Source organism: Copadichromis virginalis, linkage group LG16, assembly GCF_057382275.1.
Source record: "Copadichromis virginalis isolate Kocher_CV1m ecotype Utaka linkage group LG16, C_Virginalis_male_GT1.1, whole genome shotgun sequence".
NCBI classification, from domain to species: Eukaryota; Metazoa; Chordata; class Actinopteri; order Cichliformes; family Cichlidae; genus Copadichromis; species Copadichromis virginalis.
The window spans coordinates 9126468-9142916 of NC_140633.1; the positions used below are offsets into that span (position 1 = coordinate 9126468).

Below are 16449 nucleotides of genomic sequence, written 5' to 3' on the forward strand. Positions count from 1 at the left end.
TCATTACAGAACCTCAACCACTGGATAGATTTCAGTCCTGATTTATCAGCTTTTGACTGTAACTCAAAACTGCTTCAGAAGTCTATACAACGGAAAATAGAAGGATTGTATTGACACGTGTCACATGTAGCGCTAATGGTTTTCCCCTTTTACTCACACATAGTTAGGTTTAGACTTTTAACATTGATTAAATGACTTTCACATATTCGCTGCTTGAATCCTCTTTTGTTCTTGGATTGGCTCCTTTGCAACCACAGACACAGTTTTAACGTACACATGTAAGCCTAGACGGATTCATCAGGGGTACCTGGGGTTCAGCATCTCGCCCACAGGCACGTCAACAGCTGCAGGAGCTGGGGAGCGAACAAGTAACCTTCTAAATAGGAGACAATCTAAGCAGCTGTGAAAGGAAAGCTTTCTGAGGGCCTGGGTCAGAAAGCAGTGAGGAGCGTAAGGGATCCATACAGGAGCTGAACAAGTAATCTATTGAAAAAGTCCACTTTTATTCATTCAAAAAGTCTTATTTATGTCACCTGAAAAAAAAGAAGAAGCCTTTTTTGCATTCATTTGTACCAATTGTAGTCCTTGTATCCACCTGTGAATGATTTCCCTGTAAAGGTTTCTGCTTTGCTGACGTTGAAGTTTAAAATTGTGGAGAAACATCCAGCTTTGTTTTTGCAGACATAATGATTTCTTTTACTGTTTATAGGCAGAAAAATCACAGATATGAAAAAAAGTAAAAATTATGAAAGAATTTCTTGCTACTGTTCATGCTGCTCATTGGGACACGTCATCATCACAGAGCCATCTTTGCAAATCAACAAGTGTGCTGTTAAAAAACAAAAAGAAGTATGATGCAAAGTGCTGTGTGTGTGATTTTTTCAAACCTGCAGAAACTGATGTTTTTTGCCTGTGGTTTGTTTTTTGACAATATGTGATGTTTTTTATTCAGGGAAAAGTATAACTTTGATTTTTCCTCCAAAGTTCTGTAAATAAACTTGTTTTGTGATGTTTGAAGTTTTAATGCAGATTAAAACTTGTATTCTTGTCAATCGTTTACTCCCGTTTATCATAACTGCAACAATTTTGCACCAAAATCTGACAAAAACTCTTTGACCAAGTTTAGATGTGTAAAATGTCCCCACCTAGGACAAACCAACTACAGGGAATTCAATTAGGCAAAGTGGGTATATTACATTTATTATCCGCACACATACAGCAGACTATTCAAACAGTTCATTTATCACTTCTTACACAGCTTTCATCAATCACAAAACTATTACAAGGAGTCCTTTGTGGCTGCTCAATGATGATTCCCCCCTTACTAACTGACATTGTGATACATTGTTTTCTGCACAATGTTTGTATCCCTGGAATATTATCTTGAATTATTTGGTTGTTTAACATACTAAATTGATTCCAGTGGCCATTTTTCCTAGTTTGGAAGAACCAAAAAGGATGAGCATGTGCAGGAAAACAAAACAAGGATATGTTAGACTGTCACTTGCAGCACTAGAATGACTTTTGGCTGCGATTTCCTGCATCTGTGGTTCACGCCAAGAAGGTCAAGAGTGACAAATGAGAGAAGAAATAAAAGTCGGGCCTCTTACTTAATGATGCCAAAACATGACTCGTAGTTTGGAGGGCCAATTTCTGGGTAAAAAATAATAATAATAATAATAATCGTGGCTCACAACAAACCCCATGTTCATGTTGCATCTGATAAGTGAATATCAAAACTAGGATGATCAGGTGGTCGTATCACTTCCTGTATGCTTTTCTAGAAGCAGCTCAGTGACACGGGTGATGATGTCTGGATGCACCAGGCAGTCTAACAAGTCGTTAGTGGTTATTGTTGTATGCGTTGATGCCTTATAATCCTCTGACAGGTTCTTTGATGTCCCATCTGCACAGTCACATTCTCTACACCGAGTTGAACCAGCGTTACATCCATGTGTTCTCTGATCGAGTCTGACAGCAGCTGCAAACTTGGTTGTCTGTGCTGGATCGGAGCTGACAGCGCAGTCCTCTTGAGATCTGACTGCACTGTTGCTGGAAGAGTTGACCTCTACATCTTCGGGGGTCGTCCTCCTCAGTTCTTGCTGACAGCGTACAGAGATGAGATGTGGTCCGTAGGGAATACTGAAGGGTGCACAATTCCTAACCCGATCACCATTTTTCTTGATTTGCCCACCCGAGTCCCGCTTGGCTCGACAGGTGTCTCGCAACTCTGGGCTCAGTTTGCTGTGGCAGGAACTCCTTTGTTTCTGAGCCCAAGCTCTCGCCGCCAGGTTCAGATACTGCATATTTTCATTATGGGATGTTACTTCTTCCTATAAAAACAAAACAAAAACGGAGAGAAAGCTGGAGATAAACAGTGTGTACAGCCTTTAAGATTACAAAATGAACTGCCTGAATTTTAATTGAGCGCAATCTGCTAAACAGATTCAGGCAAAGCAATAAAGAAAAAAAAATTAAATCAATGCATGCCTGGAATGACACTTAGATGGTCTAATAAAAGTGCATTATAAATCCCTTTAATGCTTACAAGGTTCTCCAAACAAGAACTGCCATTAGAATCATTTACAAGAAGCTGTACTTGAATTAATATTCAACTCACAGAGGCTTTAGAGTTTGTTTAATATGTTTAATACTTTGTATATTTCCAGAAAAAGCCCATCTTGCAGAGGCGGTTAATTTGCTTATACATTTTGGGGAAACCTTTGTACATAGATTTTTATTAATGTGCTGGGAAGTAATTGTGTTGTTTTTCGGTGCCGTTTGTTTGCAACTCAGCAAGATTATACAAAATCTACCAGGCAGAACCTAGAGAGCAGTCTTCCCACTACATTTCTCAGAGTGCACTTCTACTTCTTTACTTCTGTAGGAACAAACCAGCCACACTGGACATGCAACCAACACAAACAAAGAGGAGACAACTGACTCCAGGATGCCTTTGATCAATCAGGCAGAGTGCCACACATCAGCTCTCCTTCAAGACAAAGGGTCAGGGAAGTGTGAGGCCAAGGAGGCCTGCAGCTCACACCAAAGCCATTTCTGCAAGATTAGACCAACTAAATGGCAGCAACTGACTGGAACCCCATGGTGCTTTACTTAATCAAGGACTAGAAGAACTTCATCTGTAATCATTTGCTATTCAATAAATGTTCTGAGACAAAGTGTAAATGTCCTTTGTTTGAGAAGTCTGGCATCCCTCTCACGTCTGTACCACATAAAGCTATAAGTCAGCAAAAGCTTAGCTTAGCAGAGGATTGAACCCTGGGAAACAGCTAACTTGCCTCCGTCTGAATTCAAAAATGAAAATCTTTGATTTTCCAGGTTTTGTGCGCAGCTATAGCTTCACTATATGCTTGACTCTCTACAGGTTCTGACAACGTCATCATCACAACACTGGCCAGGATACAGTCATGGTAAAAACAAAGTACACCTAATTCTATGGTCTTACATATCAGGGCATAATAAAACATTAACTAGTTATTATCAGATCAGAAAATTAGGTAAATACAACCTCAGATGAACAGCAATACACAACAGTGTGTCATTATACAAATTTATGCAAAAGCAGTGCATAAAATACTGAGAACACTCCAGGATGCAGTAGCTTCTACACCCACTTTTAGCAGCAATAGTTTGAAGTAATCATTTTCTGTATGACTTTTTTGGTCTCTCTCTCACCAAAAGTCAAAACAGAAAAATGGAGGAATTTGAGGAATCTTGGCCCACTCCTCTTTACAATGTTGCTCCAGTTCATTGAGGACTGTGGGCATTTTTTTCTATGCATAGCTCTCTAAAGGTCCCACCGCAGCATTTCAATTGGGTTGAGGTCTGGACTTTGACTCGATCGTGATTCTTTTCTTTTGCAGATGGAGAGAAGAGTCTTCCTTCTGGCAACACTCTCAAAAAAGCCGTACCGTCAGGAACTTTAACATTTACCTTGCTAACTGAGGCCCGTGTAGTCTGAGATGGAGCTCCTGGGCTTATTGCTGTTTCTGAGAATTGCACAATATGACCTTCGGGTGAATTTGCTGGGACGTCCACTCCTGGACAGACTGGCAGCTGTCTTAAATGTTTTCTACTTGTAGATAATCTGTCAGTGCAGAGTGGACTTCACAGTGTGTGGAAATTACCTTATAATCCTTCCCGGACTGATGGAAAGTCAGTCAACAGTTACGTCTCATCTCATTCTCAGATCCTGTCATTCATCCTCGGCATTGTGTTAATACACACCTAACACCCCAGACCAGCAAACTTCCAAAATGATGATCAGTTAATCCAGTGCATTTGATTAGCAGTACCTGGCTGCTACTTCCAATAGAAGCAGTAATGGTGTCCTTAGTTTTTTGGCTTAGTTTTGGTTAAAAACAGTGTAATATGTCATTTTATTTATCTAAGCCTTGTTAAGAAGCAGATGATTTTTATTATTTTCTCATACATAAAACCTTAAAATTGACAGAGGCTGTACTTTCGATTTGCCACAGCTGATTATCATCAGACCATCTGTGTGAAGCCGTGGGAATGAGAATCAGCACCTCCAAATCTGAGGCCATGGTTCTCAGCCAGAAAAGGGTGGAGTGCCCACTCCGGGTCAGGGACGAGTTCTTGCCCCAAGTGGGGGAGTTAAAGTACTTGTTCACAAGTGACGGGACAAGGGAGTGGGAGATCGACAGACGCATTGGTGCTGCGGCTGCAGTGATGCGGATGCTGTATCAGTCTGTTGGGGTGAAGAGAGGGCTGAGTATAAAAGCTAAACTCTCAATTTATCGGTTTTCCTACGCCCCTACCCTCACCTATGGTCACGAGCTGTGGGTAGTGACCGAAAGAACGAGATCGCGAATACAAGCAGCAGAGGTGAGCTTCGAAGAGTGGCTGGCCTCTCCCTTAGAGATAGGGTGAGAAGTTCAGCCATCCGGGAGGGGCTCAGAGTAGAGAGCTGCTCCTCTACATCGAAAGGAGTCAGCTGAGGTGGTTCAGGTATCTGACAAGGATGCCTCCTGGGTGAGGTGTTCCGGTCATGTCCCACTGGGAGGAGGCCCCGGGGCAGACCCAGGACACACTGGAGAAATTATATCTCTTGGGTGGTCTGGGAACGCCTTGGTGCTCCCCCGGACAAGCTGGAGGAGGTGGTTGTGGAGAGCGAGGTCTGGGCTTCTCTACTTAGGCTGCTGCCCCCGCGACCCGGCCCCAGATAAGCGGAAGAAGATGGACACATATATGGATGAGTGGAAAATTAAATAAAGCCATGAAATGCCTTAATAAGAACTTCAAGGCAAGTATGTGAGACTCTACTCGAAGGCTGTAAGGTAGATATTCTGTCATCTGGTTATTTGATGGAGGGTGCTATTCCAAAAAATCTCATTGGCTTTCAACTAGGTTGAGATGTGTTGAATCAGCCTGGTTATCATTTAATTCTGCTCAAATTTCATATTCAAACTATTAATCTGGCTTTTGTTCCCTTTAACTGCATACAGTGTCATCCTGGAAGAAACTAGTGCCCTCAGAATGATAGCATTTTATCACAGGATGAAGATCATTACTGAGAGTGATTCTATATTGATTTGCAGTGACCCTTCCTTCTAAGGGGGCAATTGGAAACAAAGCAGGTCAGCAAACCCCCACCCCCAAAGCTAAAGAGAGATAAGAGAACATCTCACTGTGGAAGACAAAGGCTCAGGTTTTATCATCATCTGCCTGTAGTTCAATTGAAGGTCAACAGCTATAAAATCATCGCGGATAAAAGGGACCCACTGAGGCGCACCCAAATTTGGATTCCTATTTTGCCCTTTGACACACAGTATCGCTCTCTAAATAACTCCCTACACAGCAACAAAGAACAGTGAATGAAGCAGTGAAGCGTTTCATTTTGTGAAAAAGCAACAAAAACCTGCATTTCTTTGCACTAGATCAGAATATGATCCTGACAGACACAAGCAAGAAGTAGGTGTAAGAAGACGGCTTTTAAACTGACACAGTAATTGATATCAAAGAGTAATTACTCGTTACCTCAGTGGGGTTGAGCCAGCTGTCAGTGTTGTCATCGCTTCGAGCACTTTTAATGGCGCAGACAACCGTCTTAGTCACAGCCTCACCAACTCTGGCGACGTCATCCACTTCCTGTGTAGAAGCAGAGAGCCGAGAAAGAACACACATGATCAAGATGGTTACCATCAATGATAAGAAGAAATAGTTTGTGGTGTCTGTGACCTTGGCAGAAAACAACTAGAGTGGGGCAAACCTCCGAATAAACATTTGTCTTGCACCAGGGAGCCTTTTTTCATGCCCCTTCATATACATACACTCATCATAATGACAGGAAACACTTTACTGCTGGTCCTGTTCATTACTCAAGAAGGAGAGGAGCCTTAATCTCAGAGGACTTAATACAACATGAATCAACATGTTCGGGATAATAACTTGCCATCTACTCTGAAATGTTTGGAATATATATGATATTGTGTCATTTTGGGGCGTTTTTGGTGAGCTCAGGATGAAAGAGACATGATGCTGCTTACCAGCTCAATCCAGGAGTTGACACTGACGGTGATAGGATCCACTGACTCTACATAATGCCACCAGTGCCTGGGGACATAGAGCACCTGTGCAAAGAAGATAAAGTCTTCACAAACTTATCAGTAATGGCAAGGTCAATGACAGCTCCCACTCTTTTTCTTTCATCTTCCTAAATACTAGGAAATACACGACTGCACATATCCGCTAGATGGCAGCATAAACCTTCCCCCCTCTGCTGTTAATCGTTCATCCATTCATACAACGGGTGTGTTAAAGAAAAAGAAAGAATGCTTATTGATTCCCCGGCCTCCACAGCAGTCTTGATTCGTCTGTGGCCTGCTGCCTGACAGGAGAAGAGAAATGAGCCGTCTTTTAATCTGATTTGCAGAGGTGGGGCCATCTTTGAGGAGACTGTGGTAGATACTCAAAGTATTCATTCTGTCTCAACAGTTGAAGCATTTCTAGGTTTTCTTTGAAGCATAAACTCAGAGCTGTCAGCTGTATATAAAAGGTCAGGCCAAAGCTTGCTGCAACACTGACTGGAAGAGGTCAAGGTTATTAAAGTATCCCAGCTGTCATAGGGCGAGAGGCGGGGTACACCCTGGACAGGTCGTCCGTCCATCGCAGGGCTAACACAGTGGGCAATTTAGAATCGATTAAAACTGTCTTTGGACTGTGGGAGGAAGCCGGAGTACCAAGACCACGCAAACATGGGGAGAACATGCAAACTGCACACAGAAACGTGGTGGAGTTGACCTCAGGACTTTCTTGCCACGAAGCAACAGTGTTATCCACCACGCCACCGTGCCGCACTGTTGCAATTTATTTCACTATTAAACAATAAAACACAAGGGTGAGCTCTGACCCTGACCTATAAATCAAATCACAACTAACGGACTGTTGGTTAGCCGACAGCTTGTTTTTTTGTAGGAGGGTATTTAATAAGCTGTGTGAGCTCCAGAACAAACAGATAGTGAAAGCAGACAACTGGATAATTGCTCTGTGTCCATAGTGACCGTTTCTTTTTCTGAAACAAGGTGAAAAAGGATGACCTTCATGCAGGAGCACCTTCACAATTATTTATGATCAAAGGAGGACAAGTGTTAAAATTACCATCATGAAAACCAAATCTGGATTCCACAAAACCTCGGTCGTATCTTTGGCTGAGCACATGACATAAACCTGACCGATTTATCAGGCCTGGACTTGACCCAGTTAGATCAAGAGCGATAGCGCTGCTTAACCTTCGCTTTCATCACTATAGGAACAACAGTGTGTTGAAGGTGATCCAGTGTAACTGTAGATGCCTGACTTTAATTGGGACGCAAGTCACGACTGTCGCCTTGCTTCAAGTTTTTATGAAGGACACCAAGACAAATAAATCTCACTGTTCAGTCTACTTTCACATGTTCACTGCTTAAGGACCAATAAAGTTATATTTTATGGTTACTGCTTCTGTGTCACGAGCACTTCATCATATAAATGTAAAGCCACAGCATTGCATAACTTCAGGCTTTACTAAATCACTGTGGTTTTTCTATAGTCTGAAGAAAATGCAACTGATTTAATCCAAACAAAGAGGTGTCAGCTCACCGTTAGGTATAAATTATAGAGACTAGGGCTAAACAGTACTTTTGTATTCTTCTTATTAATTTCTTATGAATTTTGTTTATAAGCATCTGGAAAGCTCTCTCAGGGCTAACACTGATGATTATTGCTCATTTACTTTATTGATTACTTTACAAAAAAAGAAAATATAGAAAAATATTGGTCTGAGATCTCCGTAGACATGATGTCATCAGAATTCCTGACCTGTCCTGGCTGTAGAGTGACGATGTGTTCACTGGCACCGTGGAAGGCAGGGAATCTCCTCAGGTCAGGATGAAGAACAGCCACCTGGCTGAAGACACTTGACTCTTCGTAGGGGATTCTAGTTGGGTAAAGCTTAGCTGTATCCTCCGGGGGAAAGAGGTGCCAGCGCTTCCTGCATATAGGACACATCAACAGAAAAGCTAAATATGACTTTAGATTAAAAGATTAATGCTAGAAATTAACTCTTTTGTCTGGTGACTCATGCGGTGTTAATCAATGACCTTTTAAGCTGTAAATCGAGCTTGCAAATAAAACACTGATAAAAAATTACCAATATTAAAAAGTGCTAACAGATATTAACATTGATATACTGTAAATTTAGCACAAAAAAATGCTAATCATTAAAAGAGGAAGAAATACTTCATATCGTTTACTTTGTGCTACAGTGAACAATAATAAAAAAATAAAACGATATTGCTGTAAAGATCCAGATATCCAATATCTGTTAATTAAAGAAAGCTTTAAAACCCGTCTTATTCTGGGAGACAACAAAAGCTGACACGACCAGCTACAAATCCATCGCTGTGAAACAACTCTATTTTCTCTAACATGAACATTAAACTACAGTCGTTTTTTTAAAGTACTCCACTCCCATGATTGTTTTCCGGTACTATGACCCACCATTCACACAAATGTCATGAAATCAATCAACACTATTTTATTTTTGAAAGATCAGCGGTGTCAAAGGACCGCTCGAGCTGGATTTCATTCCATTAGAGATCAATACCAAATAAAAGAACTCAAGACCCAATTACAAGTGGTGAGATATAGCCGTTGCTCTCTGGAAGAACAGTGCAGCGAGATAAGGAAGACCTGCTCCCTTATATTTCGTGACTCACAGAACCCCATAAAGCGTCTCACCCTCTGTCTTCATTCCCACCCTCTCTAGCAAGCTGTGTGACAAATCAACTCTTTTTCAGAGGGCAGAGGACAACTCGCACTCCGTGTCAGCATTTATAGTACTCTGCACCTCCAGTGTTGCAGAAGACCTAAGTGCTTAACAGGCAGAAAACTTCCACAACCACCAGAGGGGTGAAACACAGACGTGGTTTTATGAAATCCTGAAACTTCTCACCGCTCAGCTGCAGCTTCTCCCCATTAAGTGCACAGGTATGACAGGACAGTGTCACTTTTTATTTCACACCTGACAGTGAGTGCTTCTCACTGCAAACTTTTTCTGTCACCCAATTAGAAAATGAACGTGCTCGTCTCTTTGTAACGAGAAATGTGTCGATAAAATAAATGTTTGACTGGTGTTAAACTCGACTATAGACCCAGACAGTGTGTCTATCTTGCATTGCAACACTTTTTGGGCTAGCATCACAGTACAGAATACCAAACTATTTGCATGACTCACAGTTACTCATACTTACACCCTAGTTTTACCCAACCTGTTCTGTTTTGCAACATAATCAAACCCTTGGATGCAAGTTGAAGCAACGCTGTCAAACGTAAGAGACAATGAAACAATGACAAACAGGAGTTTCATTTCACACAGGCCCATTAGAAAATAGATCCACATTTTTAAATGTAGGATTTTTAAACACAAAAAAAGGGGACTTTCATCAATTAGACTAAAAAACTGCACTCTTTGCGGAGAACTCGATCAAGTTTCACTGCATACGTGTAATTTGTGTTATTAAAATTGAAGAATTATTATTAGAATATATAAATCTTGAGAGTTGTAAGCACTGGAACACAAATATGTATGTATATAACCACAGTTATGTAAATATGTAACCTAGCAGCTGAAAAACCAAAACGCTTGTTTTTTTTGTCTGTATGGGACGTTGGAGGCACGGCCACTCTGACTGAAAGATTTGTTCACCTCTGCCAATTCCTGTCAATAAACAATTCCTGGGACCACTCAGCCATTTAGTGCTGTTGATGCCTGCTTTACTTAGCAGTAATGAGCAGGTCTCTGTGCACATAACGATCATGGGGTTTATGAACGCAGCTTGAGCCTGTTAGCTGATAACAAGGCACTTCAGGCTATCACGGCATCAAAAGAAAAGCATTCAAGTACCATTTAAACCACTTCATATAACCCAATTTTGTTTTTCCAGTCTCATGTCGTACGTATGTTTGCATTTATCTTATCGTCTGGTTACTGAGGAGCACATGAAGCATCAACACAGGTAGCGATTCATCTTACCGTCCTTGCACCTGCAGTACAAGGTTACAGCCGTAAGAGTCCAGGTGGCATGGCGTGTTGGCTCCCTCTGTGCCGATCCATAAGGTGCTCTCTCTCCCATTACGCCCCTCAAAGCCAAACTCGGACCATTTTACATGCTGCAACACACACACACACACACATTCGAATGCCATGTATCAATCCAAAATGCCGTGTGCATAAACGACTGTTTACGATTTTCAGATTATGGTTTTGGTGCCTTCTTTAATAACGTGACATGGAAACGAGAACTGTCACCACTCTTCTATAGGCTCACAGATGTAACCCAGCCTCATCAGCTACAATGACAGGGCCTATTACAAGTGACACCAAGCAACAGCATTTGTCATCTTTCAAGGAAAACTAGTCTGTCAATCATGTGCCGTCAGGACACAAAGGTGTAGCAATCACACCGGCATCCTGAATAATGAAGTCATTACCACACATGCAGGCAGCTGTAAGCTTTGACAGTCTGGTCAATCGAGCCTTCAGGCAGCCTTTTTGCCAGCACCATTTATCCTGCAAAAAGCCCATGTCTGTCTGTCTCAAAGGCATGAATGTCAGGAGGTAATAATTGGAGGTGGATGCCCAATAAAAATTTATCACAGAGATAAAAATGAAATAAATTTGCGGCAGTGGCTCAAGAAAGGATGGCACTTTTATGTCTTTACCGGCCAGATGATGAGAACAGCTAGTATAAAGCTGCCATCACAAAAGCTTGACATTTTAATTGAAAATGTCAAAACAATATAAGAATAGAATGAAAAAGTTATTTTGACTCGCTTATTTGAATCGCTTGTTAATTTCAGTTTCTTACAAAAGGCATAAGAAGCTTATAGTATGAAACATTTTAAATTAAACCTTTATTATTATTGTAAATAAAACGCATAATGCTTAGACTGTATATGATGTCAAACATTTGGTCATGCAATCTTCGACATGTGCTTCTCTTGTTCAATACATAACATTTGGTCAGTGTGTCTGTACTGTTTGAGAAGGAATGGAAGGAATGGACCGAAGGTGTGTCCTAAGGAAGAAAACTTTTTGTGAATGTGTGTAGTGTGTCCCTACATGCCCACTTCACACTAAGTGGCTTGTCTGAACACACAGCCCATCCACCACCATTGGGATAAATTAGAACGCAAGCTCTGAGTCAGACTAATAAAAAAATTATGCTGTGACTTCCTGGGAGCAACTCCTGGTTCTCTTAATGTTCTGGTAGCCAGATACATGGGGTCAAATGTTGTGTTTTCAATATTTGAGCAGCCTACATGCTTAGAAAAAATTATTTAACTAAAAAACTCCAACACTTAAAATGAGGAATTTTTTGAAGTGCAACCAATATAGTGAAAAATGGATCCCTGCGATATGTTTTCAAGCACTAAATCCTCAAATTTTAGGTAAGTTTAATTAGCTTTTATCTCGCTTTCTTGGATATTTAACCTGATAAAATAACCTGACCAAAAGTCTTTGTCACTGCCCTTTAGTTTCAATGGCAATTAAATATCTCAGATATCATTAAGATTAGCAGTAAACTTGTAAACTTGTGCAAACACTGATGCCAGATTTCAGCTGGACTGTTTAACTTATGTTACATGTCAACATGCATGCAGCAGGATGGTTACCTCAAACATGAAAGGCTGATCTTGAAACATCATGGCAATATATTTGTAGTCAGCATAAGCCCAATACTCTGAGCAGGAGTACTCAGAAAAAGGCCCCACGTCTGTTCCAGACTGACCCTGAGTCCAGCTGAGAAACTGAGCTACACTGGCCTCCACGTAGGAACACTGGGTCTCAAAAAGAGGAGCCGGAGCTGAGAAAATAACAATAAACACAGACAAGACAATAATTAGTTAAAGGTTTTATACAGTTTTAGTGAAACAGTTCAGCTGATCTAAACTACCAGTGACCAACTTTGGTTTAAGTAGATATGTAGCCACAGAACAGCAGCTTAACTGATGATTATCGAGTGTAATCACCTCCATAAAGTAGGATTTTTGACAGGCTGCTGGTCTGGAACATTCAGGTGTGTGTTAACGCAATGCCGCAATCTTCCCAGGAGTGAATGTCCTGACAAATTTCCCACAAGGTAAGACTGCAAAAACTGCCCACATACTGACAGCTGTCAGCGGTATCCCCAAGCTCTCAGTAATCCTCCTGCACCTATTGTATCAATTTTTAAATCCTAGGTGACGTTTCCTCGGGTTATCGCAAACAAAAGATTTAAAAAAATACAGAAAAGAAAAAAAAAAAAGAAACTTGACCACCAAGATTCAAAGTTGTCAGAGATTTTTAGTGGATTTATGGTATCAATTTGAAAATCCTACGTCCCCTCAGTCTCGAGTTATTGTGTTTACAAAGTTGCATGTCACCACCACCCACTCAATACCCAATCAGCCTTTTACGCCTGATGGGTAAAAAAACCCCAAAAAAACCAAGAGTCACATCCCAGACAGGCCTCAGTCAGCATGCTAAATGTTAAAGTTCAGTACAATTAGAAACACGTGGAACAAATATGGATTGTTGGGAAGATTTTCTAGAAGAAAGCCTCTTCTCTGCTGATATATCCAGCAGGACAATGATCACAGGCTGAAAAACAAAACAAGATACTGTAATAGTCCAAAGTCCAGACCTCAACTCAACTGAAATGCTGTGGTGGGACCTTAAGAGAGCTGTGCATAAACAAATGTAAAGAAGAGTGGGATAAAACTGCTCCACAATAACAATCATACAGAAAACAATTACTTTAGGTCGTTGATGCTGAATGTGGTTATACAAGCTACTAAATTTGGAGTGGACTTAGTTTTTCACAGGACTGCATGAGTCTTAATTAAACTTGTTTTCACAAGACTGTGTGTTAAGAGAACTGTTTCATTTACCAGAACCACAGCACTTTTCAGACATGATTTTTTTTAACCCACTTCAAAGGAAAAATTAATCAGTTGTAATGATTTATTATTTCTTTTTTTTTTTTTCATAAACGAGGTGTGTCTGTGGTTGAGTGATGACATTTAGAATGCATGATGAGAAATGCCCAACCTGTAAGCTGTTGCCGCTATTAAAAAAGATGATTTAGAAATCTAATTAGCCAGCTTTTATCAGAGGGCATACTCTCTGTCATTTATCAGAGAAAGAATCATTACGGGAGCCGTTTCAGAGCCACACTGAGGGCAAAATACAGCAGATGCTCAAAAACAAAGACCCTCAGTGTGTTTTTCATCTGTGAGACATTATAAATCACATCGTTAAACAGCCGGCTAACCTTCATTAGATTATGTCAATATATAAATTTTCATTCATTGGAAATTGTTTGAAATGCTATACAAGTTTCCATAAGCTCACACAATACTAGGAACTAAAACAAACCTCAGTTTATTGTGATCAGTTATTGCTCAATAGAAATAGATCATCACTATCTTGTATTTTAACAGGTCTTGTATTTTTATTTTGTCTTCTTTCATTTTGTGTTCAAAAACTGAATTTTAGTTACAGCATCTGAAATCATTAGAAAGGAAAAAAATGACACAGCCCCAGATTTGTAACAGCTAAATGCAGCAACAGCTGAGTTTTCCTTTAAAAAAAATGTTTTTATTATAGCTTAATAAATATGCAATATCTAATAAAACAGCTTAAGCCCGATAGGAGTGCTTGTGGGAACTGAATTTATCTTTTTGGTCACATAAATTTCATTGTGAATGTTTAATCCAGGTGAGTAATTACAGATAAATTCATTCAATACATTGAATTACTTACCTTGTGTCTTCTCTTTTCTCCCAAGTCGGAATCGGATGAGTCTGTCACCAAGACAGCTTGACAGATGCACTGCTGTCCAGTGGAGAACAGGCCAGTCGCAGGTCATGTTCAGGAAAACTGCGGGCTGCTGCAAATGATGCACAATCCTCCGGGTCTCCTCTGGGCTGAAGGGTTTATTAATCTCGGTGGTGTCAGCCATAGCCTTTGGTACACACTGACAGTAGGATGAAACACACGAGGAACATAAAGCTGATTAAAAACGATGATGTTTTATTATTAGTCAGTGCCTACAAGCCATGTTCCTCATCTTCTATGTTAAATTAGTGAATAAAACTACAAAGCTTTTAATGTGTGCTGAAAGAAAACTCAATAAAAGAAAAGAAAACTCAATAGTGTGAATGCATCACAGCATTCACATAATAATAGAACAGAATAGTCCTTTATTGTCATTGTACACGTACAACGAAATTGTGGATGCTTCAACTGTGCCGGAATAAAACATGATATAATATAATATAATAATAAGCCATTACCATATCAGCAAGTCAGTGTATGTAGAGACAATCAAAACAACCTGCTGATGTTCAAACCGAGAAGCAGAACTATAATGAGGCTATGATGTGCTTGGGCTCACCAAAATTGGACAACAAAACACTGGAAATATGTTGCCTGGTCTAATGTGTTTTGATTTCTGCTGAGACATTCAGATGGTGGGGTCAAGATTTGCCATAAACAGCATGGATCCATTCTGCCTTGTACCAACTGTTCAGACTGATGGTGGTATAAAGGTGTAGGAGCTATTTTTACGGCACACTTTGGACCTCTTAATACTAGCAGAGAACTGCTTAAATGCAACAGCCTAACCGATTATTGTTGCTGATCATGTCCATTTCTTTGTGATCACAGTGTGTGAATGTTCTGATGGCTGTTTCCAGGATAACACACTATACCACAAAGTTCAAAGTGGTTTATTTAACATGGCAGTGATTTGAAATAGCTTCCACAGTCACCAGGTTTAAATCCAGCTGCGCGCCTTTGGGATCTGATGGAACAGGGAATTCAAATAATTGACGCGCGGCTGATATATCTGCAGCAAACGTGTGATTTTATGTCAACATGGACCAAAATCTCCAAGAAAGGTTCCCAGGCTATGGTTGAATATATACCTTTAGGAATTAAGGCAATTCTGAGGGGAAAGGGGGGTTCAAACCCAGTACTGGCAACGTGTAAATGATGACGTGACCTTGGAGTGCATGTACATTTTATGGCGGAAAAACAGCAATAAAATATTATTTGTTAGCAAATCAAGAAGTTTTATTACCTTTCAGATCAGATGGCATTTATCTACCACAGGACAGTGGGGATTTCCTATTTAGAATTTAACTGGTAATCGGATATCAGTGAAACTTTGATTCTCGCTCTTTGTAACCAACTTCTTAAACAACTTGGATCCAGATTGGTACCGTTTTCTACTTCCGGATACTCTTAGGTATATTCTTCCACTTATAATTGGTCAAATAATTATAATAAGACTTGGTATCACTGATATTTCCCACTTGACAAAATGTCGCTAACTAGCGTTACACGACAGAAATGAGCAACTTCCTGAAGAACTATCAAACAACTCCGAGGAAAGAATTAACGCCTAGGCTCAAAAGGCGCTTTATAAAGGGACAGACAGCGCTCAGGTGGCGTTTGATTCAACAAGTACAAGCGTGAAATGTATAATTAATTACAGGAGAGCTGGAAAAGACCAAGGCCATTATTAATGTTATTAGGAACACCTGGGATTTCCCCAGACAACTTAAAACGTCTGGTGTGAAGTAATGAGATAGCTAGGCTAGCTATGTTTCGTCTTTGTGAACATATTTTATCTATTTACACTGTAGAAAGATGCTAAGAAACTAGCTTAGAAGAAATACCAGGATCCTTGGAAAAAAACACCAGGACTCACCTTTCACTACACGTGTAGACAAGGTTCGGGCGGAAGTAAACAAAGATCACATGACAGCGTACGCCTTCCAATTACGTCTATAACACATCGCTGTGAATCTGCACCATTTGGACTCTTGTGATACTACAAAAAACCCGCTTACGCTAATTCACCAGACGAGCCGAAA

At 40.4% G+C, this 16449-nt stretch overlaps 1 protein-coding gene across 1 annotated transcript; it reads right to left on the reverse strand.

The window, feature by feature from the left end:
* Positions 1-187: 187 nt before the first annotated feature.
* Positions 188-16445, reverse strand: hspbap1 (hspb associated protein 1). The gene is made up of 8 exons (XM_085435158.1): positions 16284-16445; positions 14330-14543; positions 12199-12389; positions 10556-10692; positions 8341-8512; positions 6531-6614; positions 6022-6132; positions 188-2333 (listed from the first exon to the last, which is right to left on the reverse strand). The coding sequence occupies exons 2-8, from the start codon at positions 14526-14528 to the stop codon at positions 1749-1751; spliced, it is 1479 nt and encodes a 492-aa protein (XP_085291284.1). The 5' UTR covers positions 14529-14543; positions 16284-16445; the 3' UTR covers positions 188-1748.
* Between the last annotated feature and the right edge of the window lie 4 nt (positions 16446-16449).